This window comes from Felis catus, chromosome B3 (genome assembly GCF_018350175.1).
Source record: "Felis catus isolate Fca126 chromosome B3, F.catus_Fca126_mat1.0, whole genome shotgun sequence".
Taxonomy (NCBI): Eukaryota; Metazoa; Chordata; class Mammalia; order Carnivora; family Felidae; genus Felis; species Felis catus.
The window spans coordinates 141,807,799-141,821,935 of record NC_058373.1 but is presented as its reverse complement, the minus strand read 5'-3'; the positions used below and the strand labels follow the sequence as shown (position 1 = coordinate 141,821,935).

General features: G+C 52.2%; 1 protein-coding gene across 2 annotated transcripts in view; it reads right to left on the bottom strand.

Annotated features, from left to right (window-relative positions):
• Positions 1-11,976, bottom strand: part of CYP46A1 (cytochrome P450 family 46 subfamily A member 1) — a 32,371-nt gene extending 20,395 nt beyond the window's left edge. The window contains exons 1-3 of one of the 2 annotated variants that reach the window (XM_023256212.2): positions 11,737-11,976; positions 4,546-4,626; positions 3,922-4,003 (exon numbers count right to left, since the gene is read on the bottom strand). In XM_023256212.2, the coding sequence (XP_023111980.1) occupies positions 3,922-4,003; positions 4,546-4,626; positions 11,737-11,858 (285 nt within the window). In that variant the 5' untranslated portion in view covers positions 11,859-11,976. Of the gene's footprint in view, positions 1-3,921; positions 4,004-4,545; positions 4,627-11,406; positions 11,618-11,736 lie in introns of those variants that run through there. The other variant, XM_045060504.1, reaches the window with a different exon arrangement.
• Positions 11,977-14,137: the final 2,161 nt, after the last annotated feature.

Sequence of the window (14,137 nt, the reverse complement as noted above, 5' to 3'; positions counted from 1 at the left end):
GGGGAGGGAGCCATGTGGAGAAAGAGCTCCTGTGCAGAAATCTGCATAGGGATCCCCTACATCTTCGAATGAATACCAGCCTGTGTACATGCACCGTGGACATAAGGCTGAGTTAAAAACAACTTTTGGGACAAGGAGAATTACTGAGTAACTACAGGATGAACAGTTCTCAGAGCTTACATAGGCCAAGAACTGTTCAAGTTCCCACTGGCCAGAGGTAAACTTCAGACATAAGCCCTTTATTAGCGGCCCCCAGAAGAAAGAGTCACTCCTTGGTAGTGAGGCTTAACTAGCTCTAGAGTAAAAGCCGACCCTAAATCAACCCTACAAAAGCCTCAAAGGATCAGACTGATCTACACAAATAACTTTACCATCTGCCAGAATGAATTCCAGCACTCTTTAAAGGAATAAAACAAAACTGAGAACTCAACAGTGTACAATTCACAATGTCCAGGGGCCAACATAAAATCACTAGACACGTCAAAGAGCAGAAAGATCTACCTATAACCAGGCTCAGAAATAATAGAGATGATGGAATTTGCAGAAAAGAACTTTAACACATTTATTATAAGTATTGCAAATATGGTCAAGGAACCCACATATCCAGGAAGTGCAAAGACTCCTACATGGAATTAACAACAAGAAAAAGTACATAAAGGCAGATCATAATCAAATTTCTGAAACCAGTGATAAAGAGAAAACCTTAAAAACAGACAGAGATAAAATAGTAGATTGATATAAGTTAAAGATTATACTATAAACCCTAGGACAACCACTAAGAGAGAAAGAAAGAGAGCCAATAATCAAATAGTGGAGATAAAGTGGAATACTAAAACATACTCAATCCAAGAGAAGGCAGGAAAGGCAGAGAGGGGAACGAACAACAGGACAGAGGAAAAACAGCCACGTGGTAGATTTAAACCCAACCATATCAATAATTACATTCAACGTAAATGACCTAAGCACTCCAGTTAAAAGGCAGAGATTGTCAGACAGTATAAAGCAACCAGACCAGACTATATGCTATCTATAGGAAACCCACTTTAAATCTAAAAACCCAGATAGGTTAAAAGTAAAAGGATGGTAAAAAGATATACCAAGCAACACTAAGCAGAAGATAGCTGGAGTGGCTATATTAACACCAGACAAAATATCCTTCAGGAAATGGAATATTACCAAGGATAAAGGGGACATTTCTAAAAATAAATCACACAATTCATCACAAAGACATATTAATCCTAAATGTGTACACACCTAATAACAGAACTTCAAAATACATAAAGCAAAATTGGTACAACCTAAAGTAGAAATAGAAAAACCCATGACTGTGGTTGGAGAGTTCAACATTCCTCTCAGAATAATTGCTAGAACAAGTATGCAGAAAATTAGTGAGGACTTAAAAGATTCGAATAACACTATCAGCCAACTTGATCTAGTTGACATTTCTGAAATATTCCATTCAACAACTACAGAATATTCATTCTTTTGAAGTACTCATGGACATTCACCAAGATAGACCATGTGCTAGGTCATCAAACAAGCTTCAATTTTTTTATGTGGATTGAAATCATGAAAAGTATTTCATCTGTCCTTACAGAATGAAATTAGAAATCAATAACAGAAAGATATTTGTAAATACCATAATATTTAGAAAGTGAACAATATGCATATAAATAATCCCTGATTCAAAGAAGAAATCACAAGGGAAGTTAGAAAATATTTTGAACTGAATGAAAAAAGAAGCACGACATATTGAAATGTGTGGTACATTTGTCCCTAAAGTAGTATTTACAAGGAAATGTATAGATTTAAATGCTTATATTAGAAAAGAAACAGGTCTAAAATCAATTTTCTAAACTCCCACCTTAAAAATTTGAACAAGAATAAATTAAACCCTAAACGAATAGAGGAAGGAAATAATAAAGAGCAGAAATCAATAAAGTACAAAATAGACAAACAATGGAGAATTCCAATAGACCCAAAAGCTGGTTCTTTAAAAAGATAAATAAAATTGATAAACCTTTTGCTAGCTTGATTAAGAAAATAAAAGAAAGCCCAAATTATTTGTAGTAATGAAAGAAGGGATATCACCACAGATCCAGGAGACATGAAAAAGGAAATCAATAAATATTATGGACGACTTGATACCAATAATTTTAATTAGATGAAATGGGCAAATTTCTTGAAAGACACAAATTACAGGGGCACCTGGATGGGTTCGGCTCAGGCCATGATCTCGCAGCTTTGTGGGTTTAAGCCCCTCATCTGGCTCTGCACTGACATCACAGAACCTGTCTGGGATTCTCTCTCTCTCCCTCTCTCTCTATCCGTCCCCAACTTGAGCTGTCTCTGTCTCTAAATAAATAAATAAATAAATAAATAAATAAATTACCAAACCCAAGAAAAATAGCAACTCTGAATGCCATAAATCAATTAAATAAATTGAGTAATTAAAACAAAACAAAAAGCACTTCCATCAAAGAAAATGCCAGGCCCAGATGGCTTCACTGGTGAATCCTATCAAACATTAAAGGAAGGAATAACACCACCCCATAGAAACTCCTTCAGAGAATAGAGGAGAGGGGACATTTCCCAACTCATCTTGTGAAGCCTATTAATCTGATCCCCAAACAAGACAAGTATAAAAACAAAAACTCTTAGCAGAAGATGAGCAAATTGTATCATGAGAGCTGGAATGCAAGGTTGGTTTAATACTTGAAAATTAATCTATGCAATGCATCATATTAATATATATTGTTCAACTTTTCTCATTGAGCGTCATGAAGGTCTTGTGTATGGCTTTTGGTAGCATGCTTTAAAAATCTTAAAATTTTTTTTAATGTTTATTATTTTGGAGAGAGAGAGAGAGAGAGCAGGAGAAGGACAGAGAGAGAGGGAGCCACAGAATCCAAAACAGGCTCCAGGCTCCGAGCTGTCAGCACAGAGCCTGACGCGGGGCTCAAACCCACGAACCGTGAGATTGTGACCTCACAAGTCAGATGCTTAATCGACTGAGAGACCCAGGTGCCCCTAAAAATCTTAAACTGTGTCTACACTTGAAATTAAGCTTTACGAAAAAAGTATTTGTTACATCCTTTTAGAGACACCATGGTTGTTCGGCTTTTCTCCTGATCTGGACCCTAAGTTGCATCTTCTCCCTGTCATGCCAAGGCTCACCCTGCTGAGTACCCACTGGGAGAAAAAGAGCACCATCATTTATTGAGCAACTGCTGTGTGCCAGGCATGGGCTAGATGGCTCAAACATGCTATTTCGCCACCTGTAAGAGGCATCATCGCTATTTTACACATGAGGGAACTGAGGCCCAGAGTGGTGACAGAGCCCAAACTTGAGCCCACGTCAGCCAAGTCCAAGGTAAACGATCTGAGGGCCATTCTTAGTCTCCAGATCGCAGGCACCGCCCTCCACGTAGTCCAGACCAATCAGTGCTGACCGTGTCAGTTTCCTGATCTCTAAAATGGGGACTGATAACAGTCTCTACCCCCGTGAGGATTAAACGGGTTCATAATCGGGAAGTAAAGAAGTACATGTTTAAGCATCTTTTGCCCCTTTGCTTGTTAAATAAGTATGTGTTGATATAAACATTTGTTAAATGAATCAATTGATATTGAAATCTCATGGTAGCCCTGAGACAGAGGGGTTATGATCCCACCTCGAAGATGAAGGAACCAAGGCTAAGAGGGATGAGCTAGCTAAATGTGTGCACATCACTTGGGCAAAACTCCCAAATGGTGGGTGTTCAGAGAGAAAGATGCCACTGACTTTTGGATCCTTGGGAAATGAGCCCAAGTGCTGGTGACTCTGAGACATTTCTCTTACAGCCTCTGGGGTCGAGTTTTGTGCCCCCAACCCAGGGAAGGGAAGGGAAGGGCTCTCCCCATAGAAACTGCTCTGCTTCCTACCTTGACCGACTCGGGGCTCGTGACGATGACTGAGGTTTTGTGGAAGACGTTGACCCGCACGACGGGTCCGTACTTCTTAGCCCTGGAAACCAAAATGACCCAAAGGAGGCTGTCAACGACCGGAGATGTGAATATCATCACCACCCAGCGGGAGGATCAGGGTGTCCCATCCCAGGAGGGGCTTAACACGGACTCACTGCTGAGTCACATCCCACACTGGGTCTCAGTTTTCAAACCCATGAAATAGGGTTGCTACACTCCTCCTTTGACCCAAAAGATTTTGCTGGGAATCAAGCGATATCGTGTCTTTGAAATGCTTTGGAAAGTGCGAAGCACCACCACGTACAAGGACTGTTACTGAGTCACACCCCCCACCCAGCTTACAGACAAGGACACTGAGGCTCAGAGTTTCTGATGTCTGGTCTCAGGTCACACAGCTGCCAAAGGCAGAGGTTGCCTTCTGAACCAGCCTCCTCTGCCTCTGCGCTCAGGGGAGGGACTTCGGGGGTGGGAGTGACCTGGCAGGGGAGGCGGGAGTGTGTGTGCTGGCCTGGGGAAGGGGTGGGGCTGCCCCATGAGGGACCTGGGCTGGAGTAAGGGCAACAAATGACAATTAGGACCCACCAATCCAAAAACACATCTTGGAGCATGCGGCCACAAACCTCATCCTTTTTCCAAAAGTAGGGGAGGTGTCCTAGAAGGAAACTAGAAGAAACGGGAAACATTAAGATCACCCGAAGTCACCATTAAAGAGTGCTCCCTTCCCCACAGGACCCTGTGAGGGCGGCCTTATTAGGCCCACTTTGCAGATGGGACGACTGAGGCCCGAGGAGGCACGGCACTGGCTCAGGGCACCCAGTGTAAGAATGCGGGCAGGATGCAAATACAGGTCTGGCGGGTTCCCTGGTGTGGAGGGGAGGGCCTGGCGTGTGGAAAGGGTCCCATAGTGCTGTGCCGAATTACCTGGAGACATCCCCTGAACACTGACTACATACATGCTGGGCGCCATGCTGGGCCTCATTCCATCTGTCCTCCCCCTACTGCCTGGAGGTAGGTCTGTTGTTAACCTGGCTTACAGGTAGGGCAGCTGAGGCTGGAGAGGTGGTCACCCGTCCACGGCTGCTCGGCTGGCACCAAGGCATCCCACGGTCCTTCTCACCAGGGGATGGTTTGGTCACGCTAAGTCCGCCGTGGGTGGGTGATCAACAGAATGTCAACAAGTCTATCTGGCGTCACCTGGTGGCACGTTTGACAGGTGCTTCCTGTCTCCTGCACGGCTTATTCCAGTCAAGCTCACTCACGACCCCATCCAGAACGGGTGACAGAAACTACAGGTGGGGCTTTCTGAGCCGGGGAACTCACCTTCTCCTGGAGATAGAGAGTGAAAAGAAGAAGTGAAAAAAAGAAGAGAGTGAGAAGAAGAAGAAGAAGAAGAAGAAGAAGAAGAGAAAAGAAAAAAAGAAAAGAAAAGAAAAGAAAAGAAAAGAAAAAAGAAAAGAAAAGAAAAGAAAAGAAGGGGAGTGACGGAAAAATCAGAGGGGTTGGTAATCAGAGCTGGGGCTGGAGTAGGTGGTGCCATTTTCTACAGGCAGGTCGGGAATGGCCCTTTAAGAAGGTAACATGGGACGCTTGGGTGGCTCAGTCAGTTAAGCATCCCACTCAGGTCATGATCTCGCGGTTCGTGGGTTCGAGCCCCGCGTCGGGCTCTGTGCTGACAGCTCAGAGCCTGGAGCCTGCTTCAGATTCTGCCCCTCCCCAACTTGCGTGCACGCGCGCTCTCTCTCTCAAAAATTGAAGAAACACGAAAAAAAAATTTTTTTATAAAAAAAAGAAGGTAAACGTGAGCTGCAATAAATGAAGGACTAGCCTACCCAGGTACCTAGGGGAAGGGCATTCCAGCAAAGGAGATAGCAGGTGCAAAGATCCTAAGGTAGGAATGTGCGTGATAAGTTCAAGGAACAGTGAGAAGGTGTTGTGGCTGGAGTAGAGTGAGGGAGATGTGATACAAGATGGGGTCACCAAGGGAGGGGGCAGATCGCCAAGGGCCTTGCGGGCTGGTGTCAACACTGCTCTGACCTTGAAAAGCAGAGGGCCACCGGAGGGTCTTGAGCAGAGCAGAGACAGGGTCTGACGGGTTTTCAATGGCTCCCTCTCACAGCTGCTGTGCTGGGAGTAAACGGGGTGGGTGGGAGGCAGGAGTGGAGGCAGGGGCACCAGCAAGGGGCTGGGGGAGCGGATAGGGCGCAGACCAGTGAGAAGCCAGGTTCCCAGGGCAGGTTGGAGGAGGAGCCAAGCAGACTTGCTGGGGGTGTGGACGAGGGTGGGAGGGTGGTATCAGGCTGCCCCAAGGCTTCTGTCCTGATCCTTGGAAGGATGAGTGGAGCTGCCGTGTCCTAAGGTGGGGAGGACCAAAGAGGGGCTGGTTGCAGGGCAGCAGACTGCATCGTGCCCGCCTCTGCCCTCGTCCATGCAGCCAGGAAGGTTTTGGGGGCAGCATGGAGACACTGCCTGGGGCTCCCGGCTCTGCCTGCAGGAAGGACGGGCCAGGAGTTCCAGCTCAACACCCCCAGAGCAGCCCCCCACCAATGACCTTGCGCCCTGCACCTTGGTGGGGCCGGCTCTCAGCGCTCCCCCAGGGGGTTGCACCTCACTGGCCCCCAGAGGTAATTTGCTTTATTGGCTTTTTTTATTGACCTCCTCTCTCTCTGCATTCCCAACTCCCACAGGGATCACCACCCAACCCCCCAAACCACTTACATTTCTTTTTTTTCTCTCTCTTTTTTTTTTAGAGCGAGAAAGACAGAGCATGAGCCGGGGAGGGGCAGAGAGAGAGGGAAAGACAGAATCCCAAGCAGGCTCCATACCATCAGTGCAGAGCCCCACACGGGGCTCGAACCCACGAACCGCGAGATCATGACCCGAGTCAAAGTCGGACGCTCAACCGACTGAGCCACCCAGGGGCCCCCGTTTCAATTCCTGCCTCAGGATCAATGTCTGGGAACCAACCTGAGACAAGCAGACTAAATCCGGAGTCGGGCTTTGAACCTGGCAGGTTTGCAGAGGAAAGCACCAAGGGCAGCGTGTGAGGAAATGCTTGGGGCCAAGGCCAGAGATGTAAATGTGACAGTCCTCAGCTGAGAGGCAGCCCTTACAGACCAGCAGCCGGATTAGACCACAAGGGGGTGAGTGTAGACAGAGAAGGGACCCGAGGACTGAGCCAGGCAGCAAAGGGACAACCAGCCAGGGAGACTGAACAGAAGACACCAGAGGAGAGCCGAGGGAGAGTGGAGTGGGCAGCCTGCGAAGAAAGCAGGCCAAGGGGACAAGGGAGGGACTTGTCCAGGGTCAGGCAAGACGAGGGAGGACTGAAGGGCCACCGTGTGTGTGTGTGTGTGTGTGTGTGTGTGTGTGTGTGTGTGTAGCTACAGGGAGATCACTGGGACTTTGGTCAAAGCAGGGTGGGCTGCTCGGGAGAGGTGGGTGCCAGAGCCCGATGGGGTGTTGGGCCCAAGACAGGAGGGGAGGGAGGGATGGGGACCCAAAACAGGCTTCTCAGGGGGACTGTTGAGGGGGTGCAGAGACAAGGGGGCGGCAGCTGGAGGGAACGAGAAGGGAAGAGAAGGATGGTTGTTCTTTTACAACATGTTATATAAAAATGGGAATGATGCTGGAGAGAAGGAAAACTGATGACATGGGAGAGAAGGGGCCCCGCTGGGCGGGGTCGCCGAACCCAGGGGACAGCTCTCCTTGGCCGGGAGCACCTAGGTCCCAGTGGGAAGGGCGTGTGGGCCCGGGTGCAGGGAAGGGGGTGGCTGTGGTGGCAGAGCCCCGGAAGGAAGTTCTCTCAGGCTGTTCCATTTACCCAGGGAGGTAGGAGGTAGGCATGAAGCCTGAGAGTGGGGACAGAGGGGGAGGTGGCGGGGCCTGAGGAGAAGCGAGATCGCGTCAAGAGTGGGCGGGCAGATGCGGGAGGAAGGAGGGCGGTGTGGCCGCCCGGCAGCTGAGGCCCACTCGGGGCGAGTGGCTTTGAACTGACAATGCCCCACCTGCAGAAAGATGGCCTGTGGACATCACGCGCGCCTGGCTGTGTTTCCAGAATAACCTAGTAGCCGTGGCCACTGTCGTAGCTGCGCACTTGGGGAGGATGTTCTGTTTGGAACACCTGAGCGATAGACCCTCTCCACCCCACCAGGCCTGTCTGAGAGCCTCCGCCTTCAACGCTGGGGCCCAATGCCACTTGGGGAAGAAGGTGAGTGACACCTCAAGAAGGCCAAGGCGACAGAGAGGCGTGAGGTTCCCAGTGCCCGGCAAGAAAGGGGACTAAAACCCATTCCTTCCCATTCCTGCAGGGGGACACCGGGGAGGGAAAGGCAGAGCCGGAAGACCGGGCGTTGGAAACAAACAGGTAAGGGATGGTAGGATTGGGGGATGGTGGGATGCTGCGACTGGGGTGGGGGGCTGAGAGAAGTCCACCTGGCATGTCCCTGTCGGTAGGCGCGATAAGACAGAGCAGTCCAGGGAGAGAAAGGAGGGTGAAAACCCCCTCCCCTGCCCGGTCCCTGGCACATGCCCTTTCCTGTAATGCTGCGGTTGGCACAGTGGGAATCAAGGTTCCCTGAGGACAGAGAACGTCTTGGATAATAAAGAAGAGGTCATCCGGACAGCCCACGGTGAGGCCAGCCACAGGGATGAAGGGAGCCACATGACAGCTTGGGGTGTGGATGGGGGCCACTGCCGGGAGTGAGGGTGACGGGCCATGGCTGCCTCGCGCCAGTGGAATGGGGCGACGATGGCCCCAATTGGACGCACTGCCCAACAGAGCCGGCAAGGGGTCTCCACCATCGCCAGGAACCATCGGGCAATTTATTGAACAGACCTCACCCCTGGCAACTTGACAAGCAGGGAGCAGAGGAGGAAACCCGTGCCAGCCAGGAGTCATACTGGAAAAACCGTTCTAAAATAAAACCTGGAAGGGCGAGACTTTTTGTTGCCAAGTTTACATTCATCCCACGCTACCAGGAGCGCGGGGGGTTGATGGGAAAGTTGGGAACAGCAACAGAGAAATGAAGAAGCCACAAGTGTCTGTGTGGGATCTGAACGTGGGGTCGGAGTTTTCGGCTGTGACACGGATGGTTGCAATAGGATGTTGTCTGTGGGGAACTCCGGGAGGGCATCCTGGAGGAGAGGGCAGCCCGGTGACTCCTGCCGAATAAGGAGGAGGATGGGTGGGGGGTGGGGAAGCATAGCAGCTGCCCCTTGGAAGGCAGAGGGATCCTTGCCTGAAAGCTGGCAAAGCCTAGAAGCGCCACGGGGCAAATGGTACCACCAGAGACTCGACATGTACCCTTCTCAGCCAACCATGGTGTTGCCAGTCACGGTTTGAGGATCCAGGCGCTGAATACAAAAGCATCTGATCTGTGCCAGAAAGGGTTCCAGAACTCTCATTTAGTGCACTCTTAGATGTGACCACCAGACAACGGTTAATCCAAAATCTTTCTGCATATGTATCATTCAGTTCACCTCCTCAGAATAAAGAGCCCAACTATAATTATATAATTAAATATTATGTAATTAACCTCCTCCTACTCCTCCACCCGCCCACAGGCACCTGTAGGTCACACGTAGATTCTGCAGTGTAGGACTCGGGAGAATTCAGGCGTAAAAAGGAGAGAAATACGGGCACGGGCTACTACATGGATAAACCTTGGAAACGTTGTGCTAAATGAAAGAAGGCAGACACAAAAGGCCACATATCGTATGATTCCATTTATATGAAATGTCCAGAACAGGCAAATCTAGAGACAGAAAACAGATCCGTGGCTGCCTAGGGTTGGAGGTGGGGGTGAGGAGTAGGGGGAGGTGAGGAGTGACACCTAAGGGGTATTGGGTCTCTATTTGGGGTGATAAAAATGTTCCGGAGCAAGACTGCACAACTCTGTCACTGCCCCCAAAAGTACTGATTGTACACTTTAAAGGGGTAAAGTTTAGGGCACAGTTTTATTTTGAAAACACAATTAAGAAAAAATATATGGGAGAGGGGCAGAGAGGGGCGTGATTTCAGTTCTGCCTTCTCAAGACAAAGAGACCAGACCAGGTCTGCAGTGCTTGAAGCATTGGGGTTTATGTGAAGCCCAAATCATCACGAGGCCCAGCAGAACAAACACAAAGCTCGTTCAATCCCAAGCTGTCGATGGCCGATCGGGAAAACTTGAAAGGGTGACAGCGTCCCTAACAGGACTTGTAGGCGATTTCCACCATCCACTTTGACTCACTGTTCACCGAGCATCCATATGCACGTACCCGCTGCTGCTGCGCTAAGGTGTCAGGGACATGGCAGTGAACAAGACAGACACGGGCTTATGGGAGAGACAGACATTTAACAAGAGGTTGCACAAATAGTTGCCCAACAACTATTCCAACGTCACAGTTCCAATGACATGGAGTTTACAAAGCGAACATAATATATTCGGGCATGGAAGCAGGTGGGACCTCCCTGAGGAGTTAGCCTTCGAGCCACATCTGGAAGGTGAGGGGAAGGAGCATCTGGGTGGCGTGGAAGACAGAGCTGCTAAGCATGGGAAAAGAAAGAACCAGAGGTGGGTGAGGGCACCCGGAAAGACAGCCAGCCAGCAGGGAGAAATATCGCTTCCCTGTGTCACCAGCCATAGAGATCTTTCCCGAACCCACCAAACAGGAATTCAGGCTTCTAATGCCAGGTCATCTGGCTTGTGCTGGAGGTGGACACCTTCCAGAATGTTCATGTCTTGAGGTTTTAAAAAGTGTATCTAATACCATTGTTCATTCATTCAGCAAGTATTTATTGAGCATCTGCAAAGTGCCAGGAGCCGGGCATACACAAGGGAACACACAGTACCCTGCCCTCCTAGGGCTCACATTCTAAAGGGGGGAGACAGACACAGTCAACAGGTGAGCAGACAGTCAACAAGTGAACAGAAGGCAACTTCGGGGGAGATGGCCGCATAAGAAGTTCGGGGCTAGGTGGGCTTTACACACAGTGGTGGATGGTCTCCAGCAAGACCCTGGAGGAGAAATCAGCTGCAGGAGGGGGGTTGCAGAAAGACTGGGGGCAGCAGTGAGCAAGCAAAGGGGGGGATGAGAACAGCACAGAGTGGGTTCTAAGAGCTCAGCAGGGGCCTTGCAGGCCATAGAGTGGACTTAATTTAGAATTCGATTTCCTTCTGCAGTGATGGGAAGCTTTGGGAGCAGAGGAATGACACATTTGATTTAGGCTTCAGAAAGGTAAGCTTCGGGTGGGAGGAGGTATGTGGGGGTGGGGGTGGGGGACAAGGATGGAATGGAAGTACTAGGAGAAGCAAAAAGCATGTACCAGGACAGAAATACCAAGGGTAATGTGACCCAAGTATAACGTGATCCAATTCAGGTTGAGTGACCCCATTCAAAGTCCCAAAGTTACGAGGGCTCACTTTAGAGCCAAGGCTGACCTGGGTTTCAATCTAGGCTTACCAACTGTGTGACCTTGGGCAGATGACTTTGCCTCTGCGCGCCTCAGTCTCCTCGTCTGAACGATGGGGTAACAATAGCGCCTACCTAACAGGGTTGTCGCTGCCATCACGTTTGTGGGGCCCAGCAGAGCGCGGTGGGCGCGGACCAGCTGCTGCGGCTGTGAGTAATTTGTTACTAAGAATAGTTAGCGCCCCTCTCCCGGCCGCCGTCTCCAAGCGGCCACGCGCAACCGCGAGGCTGGACCCCCGGCCCCGACGCCGGCTTGGACGCGGCCCCCCGGCCCCCCATTCGAGCGCCCCATCCAGGCCCCCGCCCCCACCCCCCGCTCACCTGGGCCTCGGCGGCCCGGGGATGTGCTCGTAGCGGCTGCGAGCGCGGTGCACGAAGGTGCAGAAGAGGCCGAAGGCAACCAGGACGGCGCTGCCGAGCAGCAGCAGCAGCCCGGGGCTCATGGCTCCCGGGCAGGCCAGGCCTGGGTCGGGGCCGGGCACCGAGGGGGCGGGAGGCCGCGAGCCGACTCAGCTGTCAGCGCCGCGCCGCCTCGGCCCCAGGCCCGGCGCGACCCAGCACCGCCCACTCCCTCTCGGCTCCGCCCCTGCCGGCTCGACCCCTCCCAGGGCTCTCCGTCCCGGCCAACCACGTCTCCGCCACCCGCTCCAGCTCTCGGCGCCCGCCCCCGCCCCGCCCCTAGCTCCGCCCCAACCCCAACACCGCCCCCCCGCGCTCAGGCCCCGCCCAGAGCATGAGATCTTCTCCAATCACAATGCCGCTTCTGGCTCAGTCCCCCCACGCTCCGCCCTCTCCCCCCTCCTTCCCAGGCCCCGCCCCCAGCTCCTCAAGCTCTATCCTAGCAGCAGCTCCGCCCAGAACGCGTTGTCCTTGGCAACCCCGTTTCCTCCGCGCTTCCTGCCCCGGCGGCAGAGCAAGGTCCAGCTGGCTGTTTCCGCCCCCTAGGGCGCCTGCAAATAAACGCGTTCTCTGCGCGCGGTCCTAGGCCCCTTTCCTTCTCTCTGAAACCTCCCTGGGAACCTCATTCCAGACTCCAAACGTCCGTATTGCGCCGACTGTTCCCAAAACCTCTCCCTGGAACCCCCAACCCCCACAAGCTGGCTCCGCCTGCCTGGCGGGTCCACGCCTAGCGTCCCTGGTCTCCTCGCGGGGCCACGGGGCAGGTGGCGAGGGCCCCGGGGACACGGGGAAGCTGTGTCAGCGACTGAAGAGAGCACAGCTGGACCAGAGTCTGCTCTCCCTGCGTCTTGGCGCCTCCAGGAAAAGCCAAGTCGGAGGCGCTGACCCCAGTCCGAAGGAGCCCGAGTTGGAGTGCGTGAAAGTCTGGGTGCGCAAGGTGGCCCCTCGAGGGAAAGCGAGAAATGTGCCCGCCGTGTGGCCAAAGGGTGTTTCTGAAGTAATAACCGAAACTTCCCTCCCGTTTACGTAACCACCTAGTCTTCACCCGTCTGGGTGTCACAAATGCAGCCAGTTTTGCGCTTTTAGGTCTCATTCCTACGCTGGCGGGGGGGGGGGGGCACCCAGAGTGGGAGCAGGGGATGGGAAGGGCCGGGTGTACACACTCCCGGTCCCGATAAAGCTCCAACGGGCTGGGGAGGAGGCACCCAAAGATGGACGCTGCCGAGTTCCTGAGAACGGGACATTCCCCTGCCTCATTCGTGGGCCAGTCCCGGAGAGGTGTGGGGGGCTGGAAACAGAAGGTCCGTGTGCCTCCTTGCCAGGTGCAGCCAGGGACAGCCCCCACTACGGACAGAATTCCTCGGGGTGTGTGGGCTGCAGGGTGACGAAGAGGGCCACAGTTTAAGAGCTGGACCCAGAAGAGACAGGATTTCTGTCCCCAAACCACCGCAGCCTGGGCATCCCTCCTGGCGCAGGGAGCTGGGGAGCCGCACGCCTCTACGGTTAGGGGGTTAGGGCTGGGGCACGTTGGCCTGCCACCGCGCCCCCACGTGGCGGTGAGAAGCAGCCGCTGGCTGGCCCTGCTTGGAGCGGTGGATGGGGGTAGGCAAGTTATACAGCCCCTCCTGGGCTGTGAAAGCACCAGGGGTTGGGGGCAATTTGGAGGAAGGGCTCCCAACAATTGTCTTTTGAGGACAATGCCAGGTCCTAAACTGCCCTAGGCACAGTTGGGGGTCTCACATGAGGCAGGCATAGGGAGAGCCTCAAGGTACATTTGTGAGCCTGTGCAGCTAGAGCTCAGGAGAGGCATGGGCGTTAATACTCTCTGGTGCATCACTCAACACCAGTAACCTCTGACTTAATGTGACCATGGCTCAACTGGCATTTCCGTCAATAGAGCATCCCTGTCCCTGAACCGGGCGAGTCAACAGTGTCCCCTCCCCAGGTACCAAGTCCACTGCTGTCCCACTGCCATCTCATCCGAGTCTCCCAGCTCTCCTGTGATCAGGCCACCCCAAAGCTCAGGTGGGTCTCAGACAGCACTGGGCAGGCAGCACTACAAGCTGCCAGCAGAGGGCGCTGCCTGGAAGCATGTGGCCAACCACCCGGCCCTTCATTGGAAGGTTTAGACTGGGCTTTCCAGTATGGTAGCCACGGGCCACATCTGCCAATCCAGCCCGTGTAACATGGCTAGGCCACAGGCATCCGGGGGGCTCAGTCAGTTGAGTATTTGACTCTTGATTTCAGCTCAGGTCATGATCTCACGGCTTGTGGGATCAAGCCCCACGTCCAGCTCTGTGCTGACAGCGTGGAGCCTGCTTGG